Genomic DNA, 18,960 nt, shown 5'->3' with positions numbered 1-18,960 from the left:
ACAACGAGTGTGCTATTAGGGGATTCTTTATCTGGGGTGAAGCCACATGCTGAAGATAAGCTCTACAACACATCACAACTGTTTTGAGTTTTGAAATGCAATCACTACCACATGTCCTACCTGGCTTGCCATAGTCATGTTACATCTGCCATGAGGGAATGCCATGATACATACAGTTCAATAAAGATGCCACAGTAGAAAGATAGTAGTCTTTGAGCTAATGACATGGTATCAGAAGTGGAGCTGGGATTAAGTTTTGAAAAGCTGGAAGAGAAGCCACAGCTACTGAAAGAGGAACACTGAAATGTTCTAACCTGCTGAAAGCTGCTAAAGGAAAAGAAAACAAGATAGAAGAGCTGGAAAAGAAGGGAGTAATCAAGAAAGTGACAATTCCTACAGACTGGATTAGCAACATGGTAGCAGTGAAACAATCTGGAAAGCTGAGTGTATGCTTAGACCCAAAGGATCTAAATAAGGTGCTGAAGTGATCTCACTATGTCATGCCAACCATCAAAAGTATTTTGCCACAACTTGCCAAGGCAAAGATCTTCACTATCCTAGATATGAAGGATGGTACCAGCAAGTGCAGCTGGATGAAAGCAGCAGCTTTCTAACTACATCCTGGATGCCATTCAGGTGATACAGATGGTTGCACATGCAGTTTGGCATTTCCATTGCTCCAGAAGACTATCAATGCAGACAACATGAGATAGTCAGTGATTTTCCCAGAGAGGAAGCCATACTGGATGATCTACTAGTCAATGGATGTGGAGTCACAATGTAAGAAGCCATAGCTGACCATGATCAGAATTTAATACGTGCTAGAGAGAGCTCGCCAGATGAACTTGAAGCTGAACAAGGACAAATTACAACTGAAGATGCCTAAAGCCAAGTACATATAGGTCACCTACTGACAGCAAAACGTTCTTGCCAGGATCCTGACAAGGTGAGAGCTGTAGCAGCAATGCATCAACCAATAGATGAGAAAGCAGTGCAACAATTTGTTGGATTCATGAAATGTTCAGCAAAATTTTTGCCTAATTTGTCATTGGAGTGTGAACCATTATGCAAGCTCACTGCCAATGATGTGCAGTGGTATTGGGGAACAGAACAAGAAACAACATTCAATAAAATCAAACAACTAGTGATGACAAGGCCAGTGCCGAAGTACTATGATGTCAATAATGAAGTCACCTTGCAGTGTGACACCAGCAACTGAGGTCTTGGAGCAACCCTAATGCAGCAAGGACGACCAGTCACTTTTGCATCCAGGACATTAACACAAACTGAACAATGTTACACAAATCGAGAAAGAGTGCTTGGCTATTAGAGTCATAGAGTTATACAGCACAGAAACAGGCCCTTTGGCCCATCGTGTCCGTGCCAGCAATCAAGTACCTATCTATTCTAACCCCATTTTCCAGCACTTAGCCCATAGCCCTTTATGCTATGACGTTTCAAGTGCTTATCTAAATACTACTTAAATGTGGTGAGGATTCCTGCTTCTACCACCCCCTCAGGCATTGTGTTCCAGATTCCAACCATCCTGTGGGTGAAAACATTTTTCCTCACGTCCCTTCTAAACTTACTGCTGCTGCCCCTACCTTAAACCTATGCCCCCTGGTTATTTACACTTCTGCTAAGGGGAAAAGGTTCTACCTATCTACCCCATCAATCCCCTCATAATTTTGTATATCTCTATCAGGTCCCCCCCTCAGCCTTCTCTGTTCTGAGAAAAACAACCCCAGCTTATCCAGTCTCTCTTCATAGCTGAAAAGCTCCAGCCCGGGCAACATCCTGGTGAGTCTCCTCTGCACCCTCTCCAGTGCAATCACATCCTTCCCATAGTTAGGCAACCAGAACTGCACAGTACTCCCAGCTGTGGCCTAAATAGCGTTTTTACTTGTGAGCATTTTCATCAACACCTGCTTCCGAGAGACAAAGTAACAGTGGGTCCGAATAAAAGCGACTTAAAAGCATTTTTCTCAAACCGCTACTATCTGCTCCAAAGCGTCTGCGGAGAATGTTACTTTGTTTACAGAGATAAGAATTGCACTAAATGCAGTAGCAGCGGGTAAAATAGAGCCCTGCCCGCCAATGAAAATGGTGGGTTTTCATGCCATATCTTCCCAAGCCGGTCTCATTATATATTCACTCCCGCAAAACACGCCATTTCCATGGCGGGCGGGCTCTCATTCGCCGGCTCGCCATCACCCCACTGTTGCATCATGCCAGCCGCCATCTTTAAAAGGCAGCCACCAGCAAAGCGCTCATCACCACCAGTTCACCACCGCTGCCTGGGAGACATGGCCTTTCCTGGCCCTGTGTGACTGCTCCTTAACGCTTCCTGGAGAGTGCTGGTCACCCCTCGGATGGCCAGAGATGAGTGCACTGCACGGCTGCCCGTCCGCCTGCGACATGGGAAACACTGGTCCAAACACAGATGCTGAGATTGCAAGAGGCTGTGAGCGCCTCCAGCAGTGACTGCTACATGGCCAGTGTTGGCGAGGAGATTGTACAATGTGTGCAGTCCAACTGCTCCGCGGTCCAATAAAGTGGTGGCGGACTTGAAGTCTGTGATGGAGGAGTGGAGGGCCGGGGCGGGGGGGTGGGGTAAGGAATGGAGTATTTGTTGGCCCTTTAGTGCCTCTGCGTCACTTGCAAGGCTAGGAGCCTGACCCCAATCATATCACTATAGCTGCACCTAATCTGTCTTAATTGCAGAGACATGGTCAATTTATACAGGTGTTCCTAATGCTTGGTCACTCCCCTCGCTTGTCATGCCCCCACCTCCCCAACACCCCCCCCCACCCCCCACCTCGATTGCCTGTGTGCAGGATGCAGTGCTAAGGCAGCACTTGACCCCCACCCCAACTCAGCAGTTGCCTCCGAGACTGGCCAGCGCTTGCCCCCAGACACCATCCCACCCCCTCTCCCCCTTAAGCAGTCATCTGCGGGGCTAGGCATCAGTTGCCCCTGCCCCCTAGCGCCCCTGAGGCCTATAAACAACAGGTGAGCTGTGGAGAACGCTGCTGCTCACTCACCTCAGCCCCCCCAATGTGAAGGCCACCAAGTGCGCGTAGCCTGCGTGCTGTTGTGAAACACGTTGGCGTGCTTTCCCGCCGATGTGGACGGATGATATGGTGGAGTTCTAAGACCCTGGCAGATGGCCTTTTAATTGTATGCTGATGTATTACAATTTCCCGACCGATGGTGGGAAACGCGGCCCGCTGTCAGCGGGCTGAGTGGAAGATTGCGACCTACATTCATGCCATCGTGAAGTGGGTCCCACCCTATTTTCCGTGCACGCCACCTATCATGCCCGCCGCCAGCGGATTCAGAAAATTCCGCCCAACATCTGGCCATGACATAAGCAAGAGAAGCTGATGTACATCGCTGATATGCTGTCGAGAGCAGCACTCCCCATGAAGGTGGAGGATGCTGCAACAGAATGTTGAATCTGGAAGATTCAATGTGAAGCAGCAGCTCGACATGCTCTGGAAGTCATCAATCTGGCAGAGACATTGAATCTGACAGAAAAGCGCCTTGTTCAAATCAAGCAAACTACGCAACACGATGCAACTCTCCAAGTGCTGCAAGAAGTAGTGATGAGAGGATGGCCTGAGAGCATCAAGGATACACCTCTGGTCACAAGAGCTTATTGGGCATGCCAGGATGAATTGACAGCCCAGGATGGCATCTTGTATGATTGAAATAGAGTCATTATGCCTAAGGAGATGAGAGGAGAGAGGCTGAAGCGCATCCTTGTACGACACCATGGAATTGAATCAAGTTTGAGGAAGGCAAGAGAAGTGCTCTACTGGCTAAACATAAGCAATGATATCAAAGACTACATCAGCCAGTGTGGTGCTTCTAACAAATACCAAGATAAACAAGCCAGAGAGCCGTTAATGACACATGAAGTCCCACACAGACCATTGATGAAGCTGGGAATAGACCGCTCACTATAGCAGAAACAGATTATCGTGTCACTGTGGGCTACTATTCTGACTACTGGGAGCTAATTTGCAATGATGACAGGAGAGATAGTAGAATGCTTGAAAGAATACTTCAGTTGTTACGGCATTCTAGACATTGTGATGAACGACAGCTCACGGCCCACAGTTCACAAGGTGAAGACTTCAGCTGCTTCACAAAGGATTGGGAAATTCAACACTAGTTATCAACTCCACACTATCCCAGTTGAATGGAAAGGCTGAGGTGGCAGTGAAAGTCACCAAAGGACTTATCAAGAAATTGAACAGATGTATACAAGGCAACCCTCGAGTGGAGAAACACACCAACTGAAAGCATGGAAAGTGGTCCAGTCCAAAGACTAATGTCACGTCACACCCAAACTACTGTTCCAATAACAAAAAAGCTCCTGAAGTAGTAACAGGTGTGAGTGGAAAAACTCAAGGTAAAATGGCAGAAATCCAAATTTCATGTTGACAAGACTGCCAAATCATTGCTAGAGTTGAGCATTGAAGAGCCAGTCAGGGTGCAAATCTCCAATGCTCTCAACAGGAGTCAGCCCAGGTGACAACTTGGGATGCAGTGGAAGTTAATGACCAAATATACCAACTCAGTCGCAGACATATACAAGCAAGTAGAGAGCAGTACCTTCACTGCAGGTGGCCGATCAGGAAGATGGGATCTCACCAGCTGCACAGAGTACAGAATGACTATCACTCCCAGAGGTCCACCAGTCCCCGACAACAAAAATGGAACAACAACAACAAGTGCCATGGGAACAACACTCCCCGAAGAAGAAACATCCTCTAGATAGCAGCCAATGACAACATGCATGTGTACCATTAAGAGACCTGCACGATTTAACTTGCATGCAATGCGGTTGCAGAGACTAATGAACAATTAACTATTTGTTAATGCATAAGAACAGTTGTGGTATAGTGCATATCTTCAGTAACTCACAGTTACACATGATGGTGCATGCAAAGTTGTTGCTTGTTCATTAAGGAAAGGCGGGTGTTTGGGTTTTGAAATGCAATTACTACTACCTGTCCTATCTAGCTTTTCACTGTCAAGCTAGATAGGACATGTCTGGGGGCAGATGTGATACATTCAGTTCAATAAAGACACCACACTCGAAAAACTGTAGTCTTTGAACTCATAACAACAACCGCATAGCCAGCATCATGTTTCTTGGAACTACAATAGGTATCTGAGCCTTTCCAGACATCTCTTGGATACTTTGCAAACTTATACCTGTCTTTCTTGCCTTGTCTCTAATTGGTTTACCACATCTTCCCAAATTTGATCCCTTGCCCCCACTATTCAGTTCAAAACCCTCTCTACTTCCCTAGTTAGGCAGCTCACGGGGACACCAGCACAGCACAGTTCAGTTGTAAACCATCCCAATGGTACCGATCCCACTTTCCCCAATACTAAAGCCAGTGCCCCACAAACCAGAACCCACTTCTCCCACACCAGTCTTTGAGCCATATATTTAATTCTCTAATATTATTTGTCCTATGCCAATTTGCTGTGGCTCAGGTAATAATCCAGAAATTATTACCTTTGAGGTTCTGCTTCTTAATTTAGTGCCTAGCTAGTCGTACTGACTATGCAGAACTTCCTTCCTCAGCTTGCCTATGTCGTTGGTACCTACATGGGCCATGACCACCAGATCCTCCCTCTCCCACTGCAAGTTCCTCTCCAGTCCTGAGCAGATGTCCCGAACCCTGGCACTAGTTAGGCAACAAAATCGCTTGGACTCTCGCTCTTTGCTACAAAGAACAGTGTCAATCTCCCTTACTCTACTGTCCCAACTACCACTCCATTCCTTTTTGCTTCCCCCACTTGAATGGCTTCCTGTACCACGGTGCCATGGTCAGTATGCTCATCCACCCTGCAGCCCCCACTTTCATCCAAACAAGCTGAGAGAACCTCAAACCTATTGGACAATTACAGAGGCTCACACGCCTCTGGATCCCCTTGCCTGCCTCACTCACAGTCACACCCTCCTGTCCCTGGCCACTGACCAAATCAGAAGACTCTACCCTAAGTGGTGTGACTGCCTCCTGGTATAAAACATCCAGGTAACTTTCCCCCTCCCTGATGCGTCACAGATTCTGCAGCTCAACCTTCAGCTCAATGACTCTGAGCCGAAGTTCCTCAAGCCACAAACACTTACTGCAGACGTATTCGCCATGGATCACAATGTTATCCAGGAGCTTCCACATGATGCAGCCTTGACACATCACCTGTCCTGTCATCCTTAATGTGTTTTAAATAATTACTTAATTATATTAATCACTTATTTATGTTGTTTTCTTATATATTTTATTAACTTTACCATCAAATTATGTACTATATTAAACCTTAGGGACACAATAGAACTTACCCACTTACCAGCTATTCACCAAATAGCTAGCTCCTTTCCCTGTAGTAGAGCAAGAATCATTTTCTATGGGGTGAGAAAGATAAAAAGAGGAAACAGACAACTCTCTTCTCACCAAACTCCAAGTCTTCACTCAGTTAGTCAGCTGCACAATTCCTCAGATTTTCTTCCTGAATTATACTTGGTAAAACTGTACATTATTTCTCTTAGTAGCACATGATTAAATTTCATAATCATAACCATTACATAAATCAGAAGGCAAAGTTACAAAAGAAAAATTTAACAGAGCAACAGTATAATTTCCAAATTGTACATTACTTACTGCTTTTCCTTGTCACTGACGTTGTGTTGCTTCATCCTCTTGTTTAGTTACATATGGGATCTAACCTTTACCATTTAATGTGAATCCCCATTTCAAACGACTACCACTTTTGATGAGTTAATTTGTTTCTCTGCTTGTTACCAGAAACATGGATATTGATAGACTTTTGTTAACTGAAGGTTATATGGGATATATGGCAAATGCGGATATAAGGAATTAGGTCACAGATTAGCCATGAACTCATTGAATGGCAGAACAGGCTTGTGGGGCAAAATGGCCTAATCCTGTTTTGATGCTCAAATGTTCTCTCCCCTTCTGAATACTCTGTTCTTCTGACTCCAGCCTCTTGTGTATCTGTCCTTCACTTCACTCATCATTAGTGGCAGAACCTATTTCATCAACCAAATCTTTGGTCACTCTTTCTAATCTCTCCCTTCCTGACTCAATGCTCATTTTCCTCAAGCACTGTGGGACTGAAGATTCTATGTTAATGTAAATGATTGTTATTGTTGCATTTAGAAAATCATATCTCAGTGCTCAGTGGCATGAACATAGGAAATAGGAGCAACAGTAGACCACACAGCCCATTGAGCCTGCTCCACCATGCAATACAATCCTGGATAATCTTGGGCTTCAACTGCAATTTCATGTTAACAATGTTAATGTTAAAATGTTAATACTGCTGAGGACAGGATGAGGCCATACAGCTTTGGATCATGAAGCAATGATTTTCTGAAATGGAAATAGGTATCACTAAATAATAAAGCATTCCACTTTGATGGGATAGATGTTATGTGTTATTGAGCTTGATAAATGTCTATTACAGTTAAAACAATATCTGACAGAATTAAAAGTGCCTTTTGGTGTTGCACCTGTGTAAATCACTTTATTAATTCACTGATAAGGAATATGAAAAGAAGCAAAAAATGTTTTCAATTTCAAAATATGTTAGTCCTGTAAAATCATGGAAGCCTTGCACTCCTGAAACTACTTGGCATTGTTTGAATTTCCTCCAAGAATTAATTTGTCATCTGCCTGTTTCACATGCACAAAAATAGCACCAATGTTACAGAGCAAACATTAGCACTGTGTGTGTGTATGTGTGTGTCTATATATATTTATGTCTGCCTGTTACAATATCAGTTGCTCCTTGCTCTCAGGCCAGGACACTTGTTAAAGTAAGTCGCAATTCATGAATATGATTCCTGAATACATTACTTTCAATCAAAATTTTTTAACATGTTTTCTTATAAATTCCATCTTAGATGCTGTGGCTCACAATTTTAGCATTCGCTTTGGGCAACACAGTGAAAGGTAAGAACAAAACAGTACAGCTTGGTATGTCAGCTGTGTAACCAATACGTTATTTGCAGTATTGCAACTCCAAAAATACTGTGATTCTGAATTCTTTTCTTTCCTCTGCTTCTCTCTCTGACAGTGTGTGTGCACATCAATTTTATATATTTGTTTTTGATTTGTATTTGACGCAGATTAGACAAATCATTGGATTCATTGAATAGGCAGAGGAAAGGTGGAATCTTACCAGCTGTACTGAGCTGGTATTGGGGGTTTGGAGCGGGGGTGGTATTTAGAATTTCAGAAAATTTCACCTCAGGGTGGTTCTCTGACACCTTCCCACTTCCAGGCAGGGTCTGAATGGCACCAGCTACCTGCCTCGCAGTGGTGGGCAGCTAATTATCAACATTAAGTGCCCACTTAACAAATTAGTGACACTGCCAGGATCTTGCTGACAGCAGACAGGCCCCTTGCTGAGACTGAAGCCAGTAGGTGCCAACCCCCCGCAACAGCAGGACATTCCTGGAGCCGTGGGTGTCAGAGAGCCATAGCTCTGACTGCAGGCCTTTCAGTGGAGGGGTTCCCCCACCACAATGATGGTCTGGCAGCTGTGGGCACCATTTGCTTTTAAGCATTTAAAAGTTTTGAAGGATACCTTCATCTTGAAATGCCTTGTGGCCTCCCTCCTACAGTGTTAGCACCCATCTTTCCCAGTGGCACAGCTGAATGTCCGGAACCTAGGGTGCTCAAATTGGCCTTTCTGCTTGCACAGCTCACTTGCCACCCTTAATTAGACAGGGATCCAGGAGTCTGCCTGTTAATTGTCCACCTCTAGTAAGATTGTGCAGATGAGCAACCTCATAAACTGTCAAGGTTGGGGACCCAGAAATGGTCCCAGCCCACATTTAAAAACTAAGGCGGTAAGATTCTACCCATATTAGGCCGAAGTATGCTAAGTGTTGATGTGATTGGGTCACTTCTACCTTTATAGTGCTTATCTTACAAAGCACTATGTTAACTCTTGTGGATTACTTTTTGCAGATCCTCCTTTAGTAAGTTTATGATCCTATCAATGTCAAGAGATAAATGGAGTTAAATTGTTTCCCCATGGGGTGGCCCTCCAGTAAAAGCAACCTAGATGGCCACTGGCAATATTTGCCCACCTGGTCCATAATGAAGGTGGCCTTGCTGCAGGATGCATTGGATGTCAGCAACAACATGCCATGAAAGCATAAACATCATGTATGACTGGTGCTTACACATGCCAAGAGAGCTGACCCTCTGCCTGTAGACCTTGAGTTAAAGGTATTGAGTCTTTCAAGCTGGATCTCTTTAGCCATCCCCTCTGCCCTGTGAAGCAGCATGTGGCTGAGGAGAAGGTAGCTGGTGCTGCTGCTGACACTGTTGGCATCGGTGTTGCTGCTGCTCTTGTTCCACATCAGAGGTGTAAGGTAGAGCTGCATAAGCTGCTCCCATGCTACAGTTAAAGCTGACTGCAGGGAAGAGCAATCAAGATGGATGAAGTCCAAGATAGGTGAAATGACTTCAGAAAATTTGGAATTCATTTGTGAAAGAGTGAACAACAGAGTACAAGCCTTACCCACAGATAGGCCAGTAGCTGTTCACTGTTTAAAGGTTTTTTCCTTGATGGCTCCCCACAGTACTCTCACCTTGTTGACCCTGGCAAGTGCCACACAGCCAAACCTGTTCTCTGGTTTTCAAGGCCAGAATTCATAGTTAAAGACTTAATTAATTGATTATTTAAATATTTAAATGCCCAATCCAACAGTTTATCTCTAAATGCACCCTAGTGAAACTGCAGGTGGGTGGGATCATGTCAAACTTCAAACTCATCAACATTTTTCAGAGTTTTAACCTCTGCCCCACGCTCCTGACCACGCCTGAACCCACTCCCAGTTAACATTTAAAATTTTGCCCTGTGTTAAGATTCATGTGGTCTGCCACATGCAGCAGAATCTCGACATCATGAAGGGACAGCTCTTGCCACTAGCTGTAAAGTCAGCAACCAAGAAACAGGAGGAAGAGGAGGAGAAATTGATTGAGATTGAATTGTGATTAGTAGAGACTGCTAGTAGATAAATGATGGGGTGGTGCATTGAGCAGTGTGTGAGGATAATGGGCCAGTTGTGGGATTTGGTATTTGACAATGCAAATACTGACTTTGATCGCTCATATGAAATCATTTAGCTTTTTGTGGCACTACATCCTTGTCCTCAGGATGACACATCTGGCATTGATTACCACAGCTATCTGCCCCTACTGCCTTTTTGGAGTTTGTCCAGACGACCTCCTGCCCCCTGTCGATAGATGACATCCTTCTTCCTCTCTATCTCTTTGACCAAGGCCTTCAGTTCATCATCAGAAGATCTTGGAGCACACTCTCTACCATGCTGTGTCATCATTCCGTGTTTTCCTTGCTCACGTTCTTTTCTGTGATGAATTCCTTGAGAGGTACAGGTTGGCTTTAAGTAGTGCTAGCCTCTCATGATTTTGCAGCCCCTATTCACCAAAGTGTCAGTGCTTAGCTGAATGCAGAAATCATTTTAAGAGCAGGTAGCACAAAACATAGGTACTGCCTGCATTAGATGGTCATGGGTTAATCGTGTATCACAATCTCCTCGACCTTTTTCCAGGCCTTATCAAATTTCATGGCCACAGCCTCTGCCATGGAAACAGTCCCTCAGTATTAGACTAACTTATCAACCTGCATATAATGCTTAAATTTTTGAAGTGGGACTTGAACCCATGGCCTTTAAAGAGGCTATAATGCTAATTCTGAGCCAAGGCTGACACAAGGAAGAAGCAGATAATGTTTCACTGTACTCCCTACATCAGAAAAAAGTTTCTCACATTTTCTTTTGTTTTTATTTATAATTTGTAACATTGGCAGGTTTCATTTACCTATTCATTTACACTTCCTACTAATTAATATCATGTTCGGGGGATGAAACATATGTTTTATATAAATCCTAGTTTGTGAAACTTACTTAAAAAATGACTTTTCTTTGCAGCTGCCGAAATCTGCTACAACAGACTAGGCTGCTTTACGGATGATGTTCCATGGGGTGGAACAAAGGAAAGACCAATTAAAAAGCTACCCTGGTCCCCAGAGGCTATTGGTACACGATTTTTGCTTTGGACAAGACAAAATACAGCAACTTATCAGGTAATTAGAATGTACAATTTTTAACCGCTTGGAATGCAATTATTACATCTTCAAAAAAGGTGGGTTGGAACTTTAAATATATAATGAGCTGCGAGCCTCTTGTCATTGTATTTTTCAACTTTAACTATTGTCGGCTGAGTTTCCCGAGTGTCCCAGCAGCTTCATTGACGTGTTGACTTGATTGAGGAGGTTAAAAGTGCCTTTAGACCTATCCCCAGGACCTAGTATGGCTGTCTGTGGAGCCTCTGTGACCAAACACTCCACTTTCCCCCAAGGCCCTCAATTCTGCCAACCCCACCCCCACCATTCCCCCCCACCACCAGGTTTCTGATTTCCCTAGTCCTATCCTCCGATTTTCCCCTACCCTGAGCCTGTGATCCCTCTCTAGGCCCCTGACCTCCACCTTCTCCCCATCATCCTCCCTCAACCACCATCCAGTGTCAGCAACCCACCCGATCAATCCTCCTTCTCTCTGCACGTTGTTGGCACAGACTTACCTGTGCCTGCAGCCTTCACTGACTGGCTTCACACCTGACAGAAGGCTCAGCCTGAAAAACAGGCTCCCCTTTGGGTGGGGAACTGGATGGTCGCGTCACTGTGGAGTTAACGCTACACAACATGTGGGGGGAGTTCAGAATCCCATACTTTCTCTCTCTCTCTCTCCCTCCCCCCCACCCCACCCCCACCCCCACCCCCCCAAAACCAGCTTTCTGACTGATCTGTTTCCTGAGGGCCAGGTAAGTAAAACTTCAGGCTGATGAATGGGGAAGGCGAGGGAATCAAGCAAATATGGGGAGTTAAGACCTGCAAATTAATGCAAACTGCTTAACAGAAAATTGTTAGGTGAGAAGAAAGCTCATCAGTGAAATAATGCAGAGATATGGAAAGAACAAAAGAATGTGAAAATAGTTGGAGTGGAATGAAAAACTAGGGAAGAAGAATAAGGAAAATAGAGAAAAGATGAACAAAATATGTTACCAGTGCATTCAATTTGAAATCAAAACCCAAAATACAGGTGAAACATTGTGGTTCCACAATCAAGTGAAGAAAGAAAAACCAAGTCAACACCATAAGGCAAAGCCCATCAGGCTAGGATAAGGGGAGGCAGTGGGATAGTGGTATTATCACTGGACTAGTATTCTAGAGACCCAGGGTAATTCTCAACAGATGGTGGAATTTGAATTCAATAAATGCTGGCCTAGGCAGCGATGCCCACATCCCATGAATGAATACAGTCATAGGATGTGCAAGTGAAAGAATAGACAGGATTTGTACTGTGCAATGTGACAGAGTTAGCACTATATGACCTGAGACATGCAAACAGAAGACGTGTAGAGTAATTAGGAGTTGGCCAAGCACTGCGGAGAAATTAAGAATAGAAAGGCACAAAGGAGGAGAAATGACAAGAGTAAAGAAAAGTGAGCAAAGCAAGCAAAGAAGAGGAAATCAGCCTGAAAAAGGATAAGCAAAAGAGAAAAATCAGAACTAGGTTAGACAGTTAGAACAAAGATAATGAAAGGCAACGAAGTGAACAAAGAAACATATTGAGGGAGAATTCCTTTTGTAAAGAAGTTGTTAACCTATTTACAGAGATACTGAAACAAATATTGAGAAACTATTGAATAAGATAAAGTGAGTGAGCTCAAAGCCAAAAATAAAAACAAATTGACTAGAAACCGCAAAAAGCATCATAAAAAACAGAAGATATAGAGAATAATAGAATTTTAATGAGAAAGGGAAGAAAACAAGCAAATTCATCAATTCTGAGAAAGGCATACTTTTTTTTATTATTTATTCTTTCATGGGATGTGGGTGTCACTAGCAGGTCAGCATTTGTTGCCCATCCCCTAATTGCCCTTGAGCTGAGAGGTTTGCCACACCATTTCAGAGGGTAGTTAAGAGTCAATCACATTGCTTTGGCTCTGGAGTCACTTGTAGACTAGATCAGGTAAGAATGGCAAACTAGCTTCCTGAAAGGACACTAGTGAACCAGGTGGATTTTACGACAATCAACAATAGTTTAATGGCCACCATTACTAAGACTAGTTTTTCAATCCCAGGTTTCAAATTTCACCAGCTGTCATGGCAGGATTTGAATCCTAATCTCAGAACATTAAACTGGGCCTCTGGATTACTAGTCCAGTGACATTACCACCATGCCACCAGCTCCCCATAATAAAGGAAAAGCAAAACAATGGGGAAATAAAATGCAAAGCTTAAAAATGTAGTGCAAACAATAAAAAGGTTGACAGGGTACAATGACATTTTTAAAAAGCAGCTTGACTAGCAAGATAGGGCCTTCCTGATTCATAGAGCACTGTTGTTTATTAGAGCATGGCAGTGTTAAGATTGGTGGGGACCCAGTGAGACTTAATACAGGATAGTTTGAACTGAATATAAATATAATACTTTGGTTGCCTCTAATTTTTTTTCATTACTCCCTGATTCTATGGACAGTGTTGCTGATTGAGTGAATGATTCTGAGAGAGAAAGGGAGAAAATTGAAAAGAAAAAAATCAAAGCAAACACAATTGTGAATAGAAATTTTGAAAATGTTGTCTATGGAACTGCAAATTTGTTGTGACAGTTTTATAAACTCAACAACTATAGTATCTAGTTTTTCACAGAAGATATGAATATAGAGATGCTGCCATTCACCTTTGCTCCTTAGTTTGAGATAATTTTATCATTACTTAATGGTACTGGATGTATGGAATCCATATGTTAAAAATGAAGGAACCAAAGTTTATAGCGAATTAAGGTTATATAAAGGAAATGTTAAGAAAAGTCAAAAAATGAGTTTGTATTTGATTTTTTTCCTTAAACTTTGACCTGATCAATAGTCCTAACAGTGGGTGGAATGTTTCACTCCCACCAGTGGCAGGAATCGTGGCAGGCGGGGGCACTAAATTTGGCGTGATGGAAAAAGTCAGTTTCCTGCCAGCAGAAAATTAGTTTGGATTTTTCTTCTCCTGACTTTGATGACGGGTTAAAGGCGGGTCGAGTTTCCCGCTGATCTATATCAGGAATCACATTTGCATTCATTTTTCATCTCATGAATGCTCATTAAAAAGCCAACTGGCTGGAATTATTTCTCGTCCCTCCAAGGTAAGTGCCCCATCAGCGGATAATTAAAATGGTCTGTTTCCCGACTGTAAATAAGTGGCGTGACCTAGCGAGCTTCACTTTAGCAACAACTTTGAGGTACATAAGCTTTCGCCTACCTTTAAGAGCATTGCTGCAAGATTTCAGGTGCCTATATTGTGTTGCTTTTTGTTTCAATGATGCACACAGGCCATCGACATTGTAGCTGAGCTAACTTTATTGATAACACATTTTCTTAACTTGAACACAAATCTCTACAGTAACTGAAATCTCTCAAGACAAGCTCCAACATGTGCTATCTGACCTTCAACTTCCAGGTCAGGTGACCTCCTATCTAGTACAGAATACCACATAGTATCTAATACTGGAGTCTGCTACCACAATCAACTATTATCATGACATATATCACAAGCTGAGCCAAGGCTGGGCACAAGAGGCAATACCAGTGAGGAGGGGGGCAACAGAGGCAGGACTTGGGTGGGGGGAACACAGGAGAGGAAGGGGAAGACAGAGGCAGGATTAGGGGGGCAGTCAAGGAACAAGGTGGAGTAGTGAAAGACTGTCCTGGGGCAAGAGTTATAACTGTCCTGGGACTGAGGCCCTACTGTCGGGGGGATATTGAAGAGAATGTCCTTGGGCCGTGCGGGCCATGATAAGGGCTCTGCACGCATCTCTTGGTCCTAGCCTTGGGCTGGGCAAGGCCCCTCTGGGCAGTGAAGGTCATGAAAAATATGGTGCGCAGGGTGTGGTCAATCACCAAAGTAATTTAGTCCTGGGGGTTAGAGCCATGGTATTGTGAAGCAGAGGGCACCCTAACATTCAGGGTAGGCATCTGTATCTTATAGATCAGTAGCCAAAAAGTCTTAGGGGGTATTGGATAGTCTTACAGGGGAATCCCGGAAAATCAGGATGCATGTGGCCTTCAGAACGGGAGGGGTCAAGCTGACAAAGGCCATGGAGATATCAACATTAAAAGGGTCAGGGGAGAGAACAGGAATATCAACGTGGATAATGATGGGTTCAAGGGTACCGAGAGAGGCTGGATACTGATAGGAAGAAGGGAAATTGGGGGGTAGTGAATATGGAGGAGGAAGGGATGTGTTTGAATAGGTGATGGAGAGATTGGAAGCTGGTCTTCCAGACAAAGGCCAGCAGCATCATTTTTGAGCTCACCTTTCAATGATGCAGATCAAAAAACAAGCTAGAAAATATTTGTCCGGGAGGAGCATCAGGACATGTTGAAGGTGTTCATCACAGCAATTCTTGCCTGATTAAAGGGGAACCCTATCCATCCTGCTCAAACCAAGGTGAACGTGGCTCAGCTGAGTACAGGACTAATGCACAATGAACGAGCTTGGCTCCTTTATCAATGGTGCACATTCAGGTGAGAATCAAAGTTTAGGTGCTGCAGTGCATTGGTCTTATTTGGCATCTGATCCTTATAGAGGCACAGATGTAGGGTCAAAAAATCAAGGGCCATGTCTACTGCATAGAGACAGCATGTGCCCTACAATAAGCCTCCATGTTCCTATTATACTGGTTATGGTATTCAAGGACCATGCTTGCACTCAGGTCAAAAGTGCAAGGACTGGATATCAATAGTTATTGTCAAGGTCACTGGAGGACAGCCAAGACAAGGCTGGCTGTAGTTCCTAGGACTTGGGTCCTTTGATCCTAATTAAGACCCTTGTTGTGAATGCGCAGTCATGTCTGAGGGGTAAGCTTGGCCACACGTCATTCTCCAGCGTGATATCAGCCTGCAAGGGGTGGCCTTGGTATGCATTGTGCAGACTGAGTGAAAGCCAAGGGCTGGAGCTACATTCCTGCCTTGTATATGGAGGGAGACAACTCCACAGGGACCACCAATGATTGCTCAATGGTATCCGCTCACAGATACAAGGAGGAATGTAGAATGTGGGCCGAAGGCAACACTGCCTTCTCGATAGCTTTAATTAGCATGAGGAGGAGAAGGGCCTGTCACCGATTGGCTCAGCTCAGGGAACAACATCACCCTGAGGAACAAGAGCCAACAGTGCCCCAGGAAGCACCAGAAGCTGACGAGGCAGGGCCAAATCAAACAAAGACGTTTGGCGCAACCAACGGTCTACAGGTGACGCAGCTCATACTTGGAGATGAGCAAAAGACATTGCTGCAAGCACCTTCACTTGTCTAGGGATCTGGTAGCTCATATTTGCCACATTCTCTTTGGAACTCACGTCACATGGACTTTGAGGGCATCCCTGCCGCTTGCTGTGATGGTTACTACTGAACTGAACTTTTTTGCTGATGGATCCTTCTGGGACTCCACTAAGGTCCTCTGCGGAATCTCACAATCGGTGACACACAAATGCATAAGCAAGGTGACCGATGCCCTTTTCAATAAAGCTCACCGATACATGCAGTTCCATATAGATGAAGCAAGCCAGGCTGTCAGAGCTGTGATCTCAGACTTCCCACTAGTGCAGGGTACCATTGATTCCACCATGTGGCCTGAGAGCCCACTGGCTGAAAAGGATTTGACTGTCTGAATATCCAGCTGATTTGTGATCACAGAAAGCGGATCCAGCATGTTTGTGCTAGGTAACCAGGGTGCTCACACAACTCAGACATTTTGAGTCACTCCCAGATGCCAGAGATATTTGAGGGAGCTTGGCGCTTTGGGGGTTGGCTCCTTGGTGATAAGGGGTACCCCCTGAAGACATGGCTAATGATGCCTGTTCGTTATCCACAGAGTGCATTGAGGAAAGATACAATGCTGCACATTCAGCCACAATGTCCTTAATAGAGAAGACTATTGGCCTCTTAAAGATGCATTTCTGATGTTTGGATCAGTCATCTGGGGTTGTCCAATGCTTACTGCAGAGAGTGTCCCTCATCATTGTTGCTTGCTGCACCCTGCATAACCCACTGCTGCAAAGGCAGAATGTGTTGCTACAGGGAGACCTAGAGGAGCTAGGTGTCTCCTCGGACAAGGAGGACTTGGAAGGAGATGAACTTGAAGAGGGTGAGGATTCAGACGAGCTACATGAGGAATGCCATTGCATGGGCATGCTACAGCAGACATGCCCATGACAGCCTCATAGCTACAAGTTTCCAGGAGGAATAAGGTGAAGACAAGTTGTTTCGATTTCAGTTCTCTACATGCTTCAGTGCTGGGGACACAACATCACCTTCATTGTCATCTTCAACATGTAGTGAAAGGTCATCAATCTCACAATGATCACGGAGGAAGCAAAAGTCATCTTCAACTCTAACAATGGGGTCATCCTAGGAAGGCACAGTAGCCTAGGGACCATGTGACCACCATGGAATGTGCCTAGCACTCCACTAGCACACATCCTTAAGCAACTATACATAGTGCAGTCCTTTCAACCATAGCAGCAACAAGGCAGTGGCCATGGCATCCTTCAAGAGGCTAAAACTCTATTGCACACATAGATGCTCTCAGTCCAGTATGACAGCAGCTTAACAAGGTGGCTCTCAGATGAAAAGCATTTGACAATAGTTAGCACTTGACCGTCTCAAGAAGGAGCTACATCCGGACAGCACCAGCTCTCATGCATGATTAATGCAGACGCAGCATCTTAATACTGAGCCCCAAGATGCCATCGGACATCAGGATGCAGTGATCTGTTACATGACAACATGCACACAAAGCTGCTAGTCATGTTTGCAGTGTCCTCACAGAGAGAGGTGTAGCAGGACCATCATGTGATTATTGACAAACACTTAGAACCTTGCATTTGTCAGAAGTCTGCCAAGCTAACATCCTGCATTGCCTTGGCATTTGGGAGGGATGTGACTCAGTCCAGTTCGACACAGCAGTCAGTGATAACTTATTCCCTTCATAGATACTGCTAAACACTCAGAGATGTGCTGGAGCACCGCTTTCATATCTCTACAGTCATCAACTGTAGAAGACTGTTCTCTCCTCACAAAGGCCAAACATTTCTATGAATCCTAAGTCAGTGAGCGCATAGTCATGCCATGAATTACATATAGATTTGTGTTCTGTGACTTCACAGAGGGATTCCGTGAAGCACCATTGGGCAGCCATTCAGGAGCAAACTGCGATCCTCACAGTAAATGGACAGGTTTCTCAGAATGAGCACACACCTCTGACAACACACACTTATTCCTGTCTAGCAGACATTTCAAATGTCACCAATTGGAGCCAACTTCCATCACTCAGTGTCATGCATGGGGAGAGTGGGAACTAATAAAGGAATAGTGTTCAGCCTTAAATGCTGAGATGAAATAACACTGCAGGAAGCCATGAAAGGCTATGGTGCTTGATGGTGAATACCACCAAGCAAAACCTCACAGTTGGAAAATAAACGCCATTGCAAAGTGCACTTGGGTGAAAAGACTCCAACATTGGTCATGATAAATACTTATAACATCCACAATCTATAGGGTTCAGTGCAACAGCTTTAGGATAGTCACTAACCTTGATGAACAATTCTTATGAGGTCACGTAATGTCTGCCCTGAGACGCATGTGTCTTGTCCAGCCATCATTGTCATATAGGAGCTGCCTTTGATCATGTCACAGAAGTGGAACTGAAGGCCAGCATATATTGCCCACCCCTAGTTGCCCTTGAGAAGGTGGTGGTGAGCTGCCTTCTTGAACCCCTGCAGTCCATGTGGTGTAGGTATACCCACAGTGCTGTTTGGAAGGGAGTTT

The 18,960-nt window shown here is 44.4% G+C and overlaps 1 protein-coding gene across 1 annotated transcript in view; it reads left to right on the top strand.

Annotated features, from left to right (window-relative positions):
• Positions 1–4,034: 4,034 nt before the first annotated feature.
• LOC121289653 (pancreatic lipase-related protein 2-like) overlaps positions 4,035–18,960 on the top strand; it is a 33,375-nt gene continuing 18,449 nt past the window's right edge. The window contains exons 1-3 of the mRNA XM_041209278.1: positions 4,035–4,133; positions 7,952–8,000; positions 11,015–11,169. Coding sequence (XP_041065212.1) covers positions 4,035–4,133; positions 7,952–8,000; positions 11,015–11,169 — 303 coding nt within the window. The remainder of the gene's footprint in view (positions 4,134–7,951; positions 8,001–11,014; positions 11,170–18,960) is intronic.

This window comes from Carcharodon carcharias, chromosome 17 (assembly GCF_017639515.1).
Source record: "Carcharodon carcharias isolate sCarCar2 chromosome 17, sCarCar2.pri, whole genome shotgun sequence".
NCBI lineage: Eukaryota > Metazoa > Chordata > Chondrichthyes > Lamniformes > Lamnidae > Carcharodon > Carcharodon carcharias.
The sequence above is the reverse complement of the archived record's forward strand: the minus strand, read 5'-3'. Positions and strand labels throughout refer to the sequence as shown.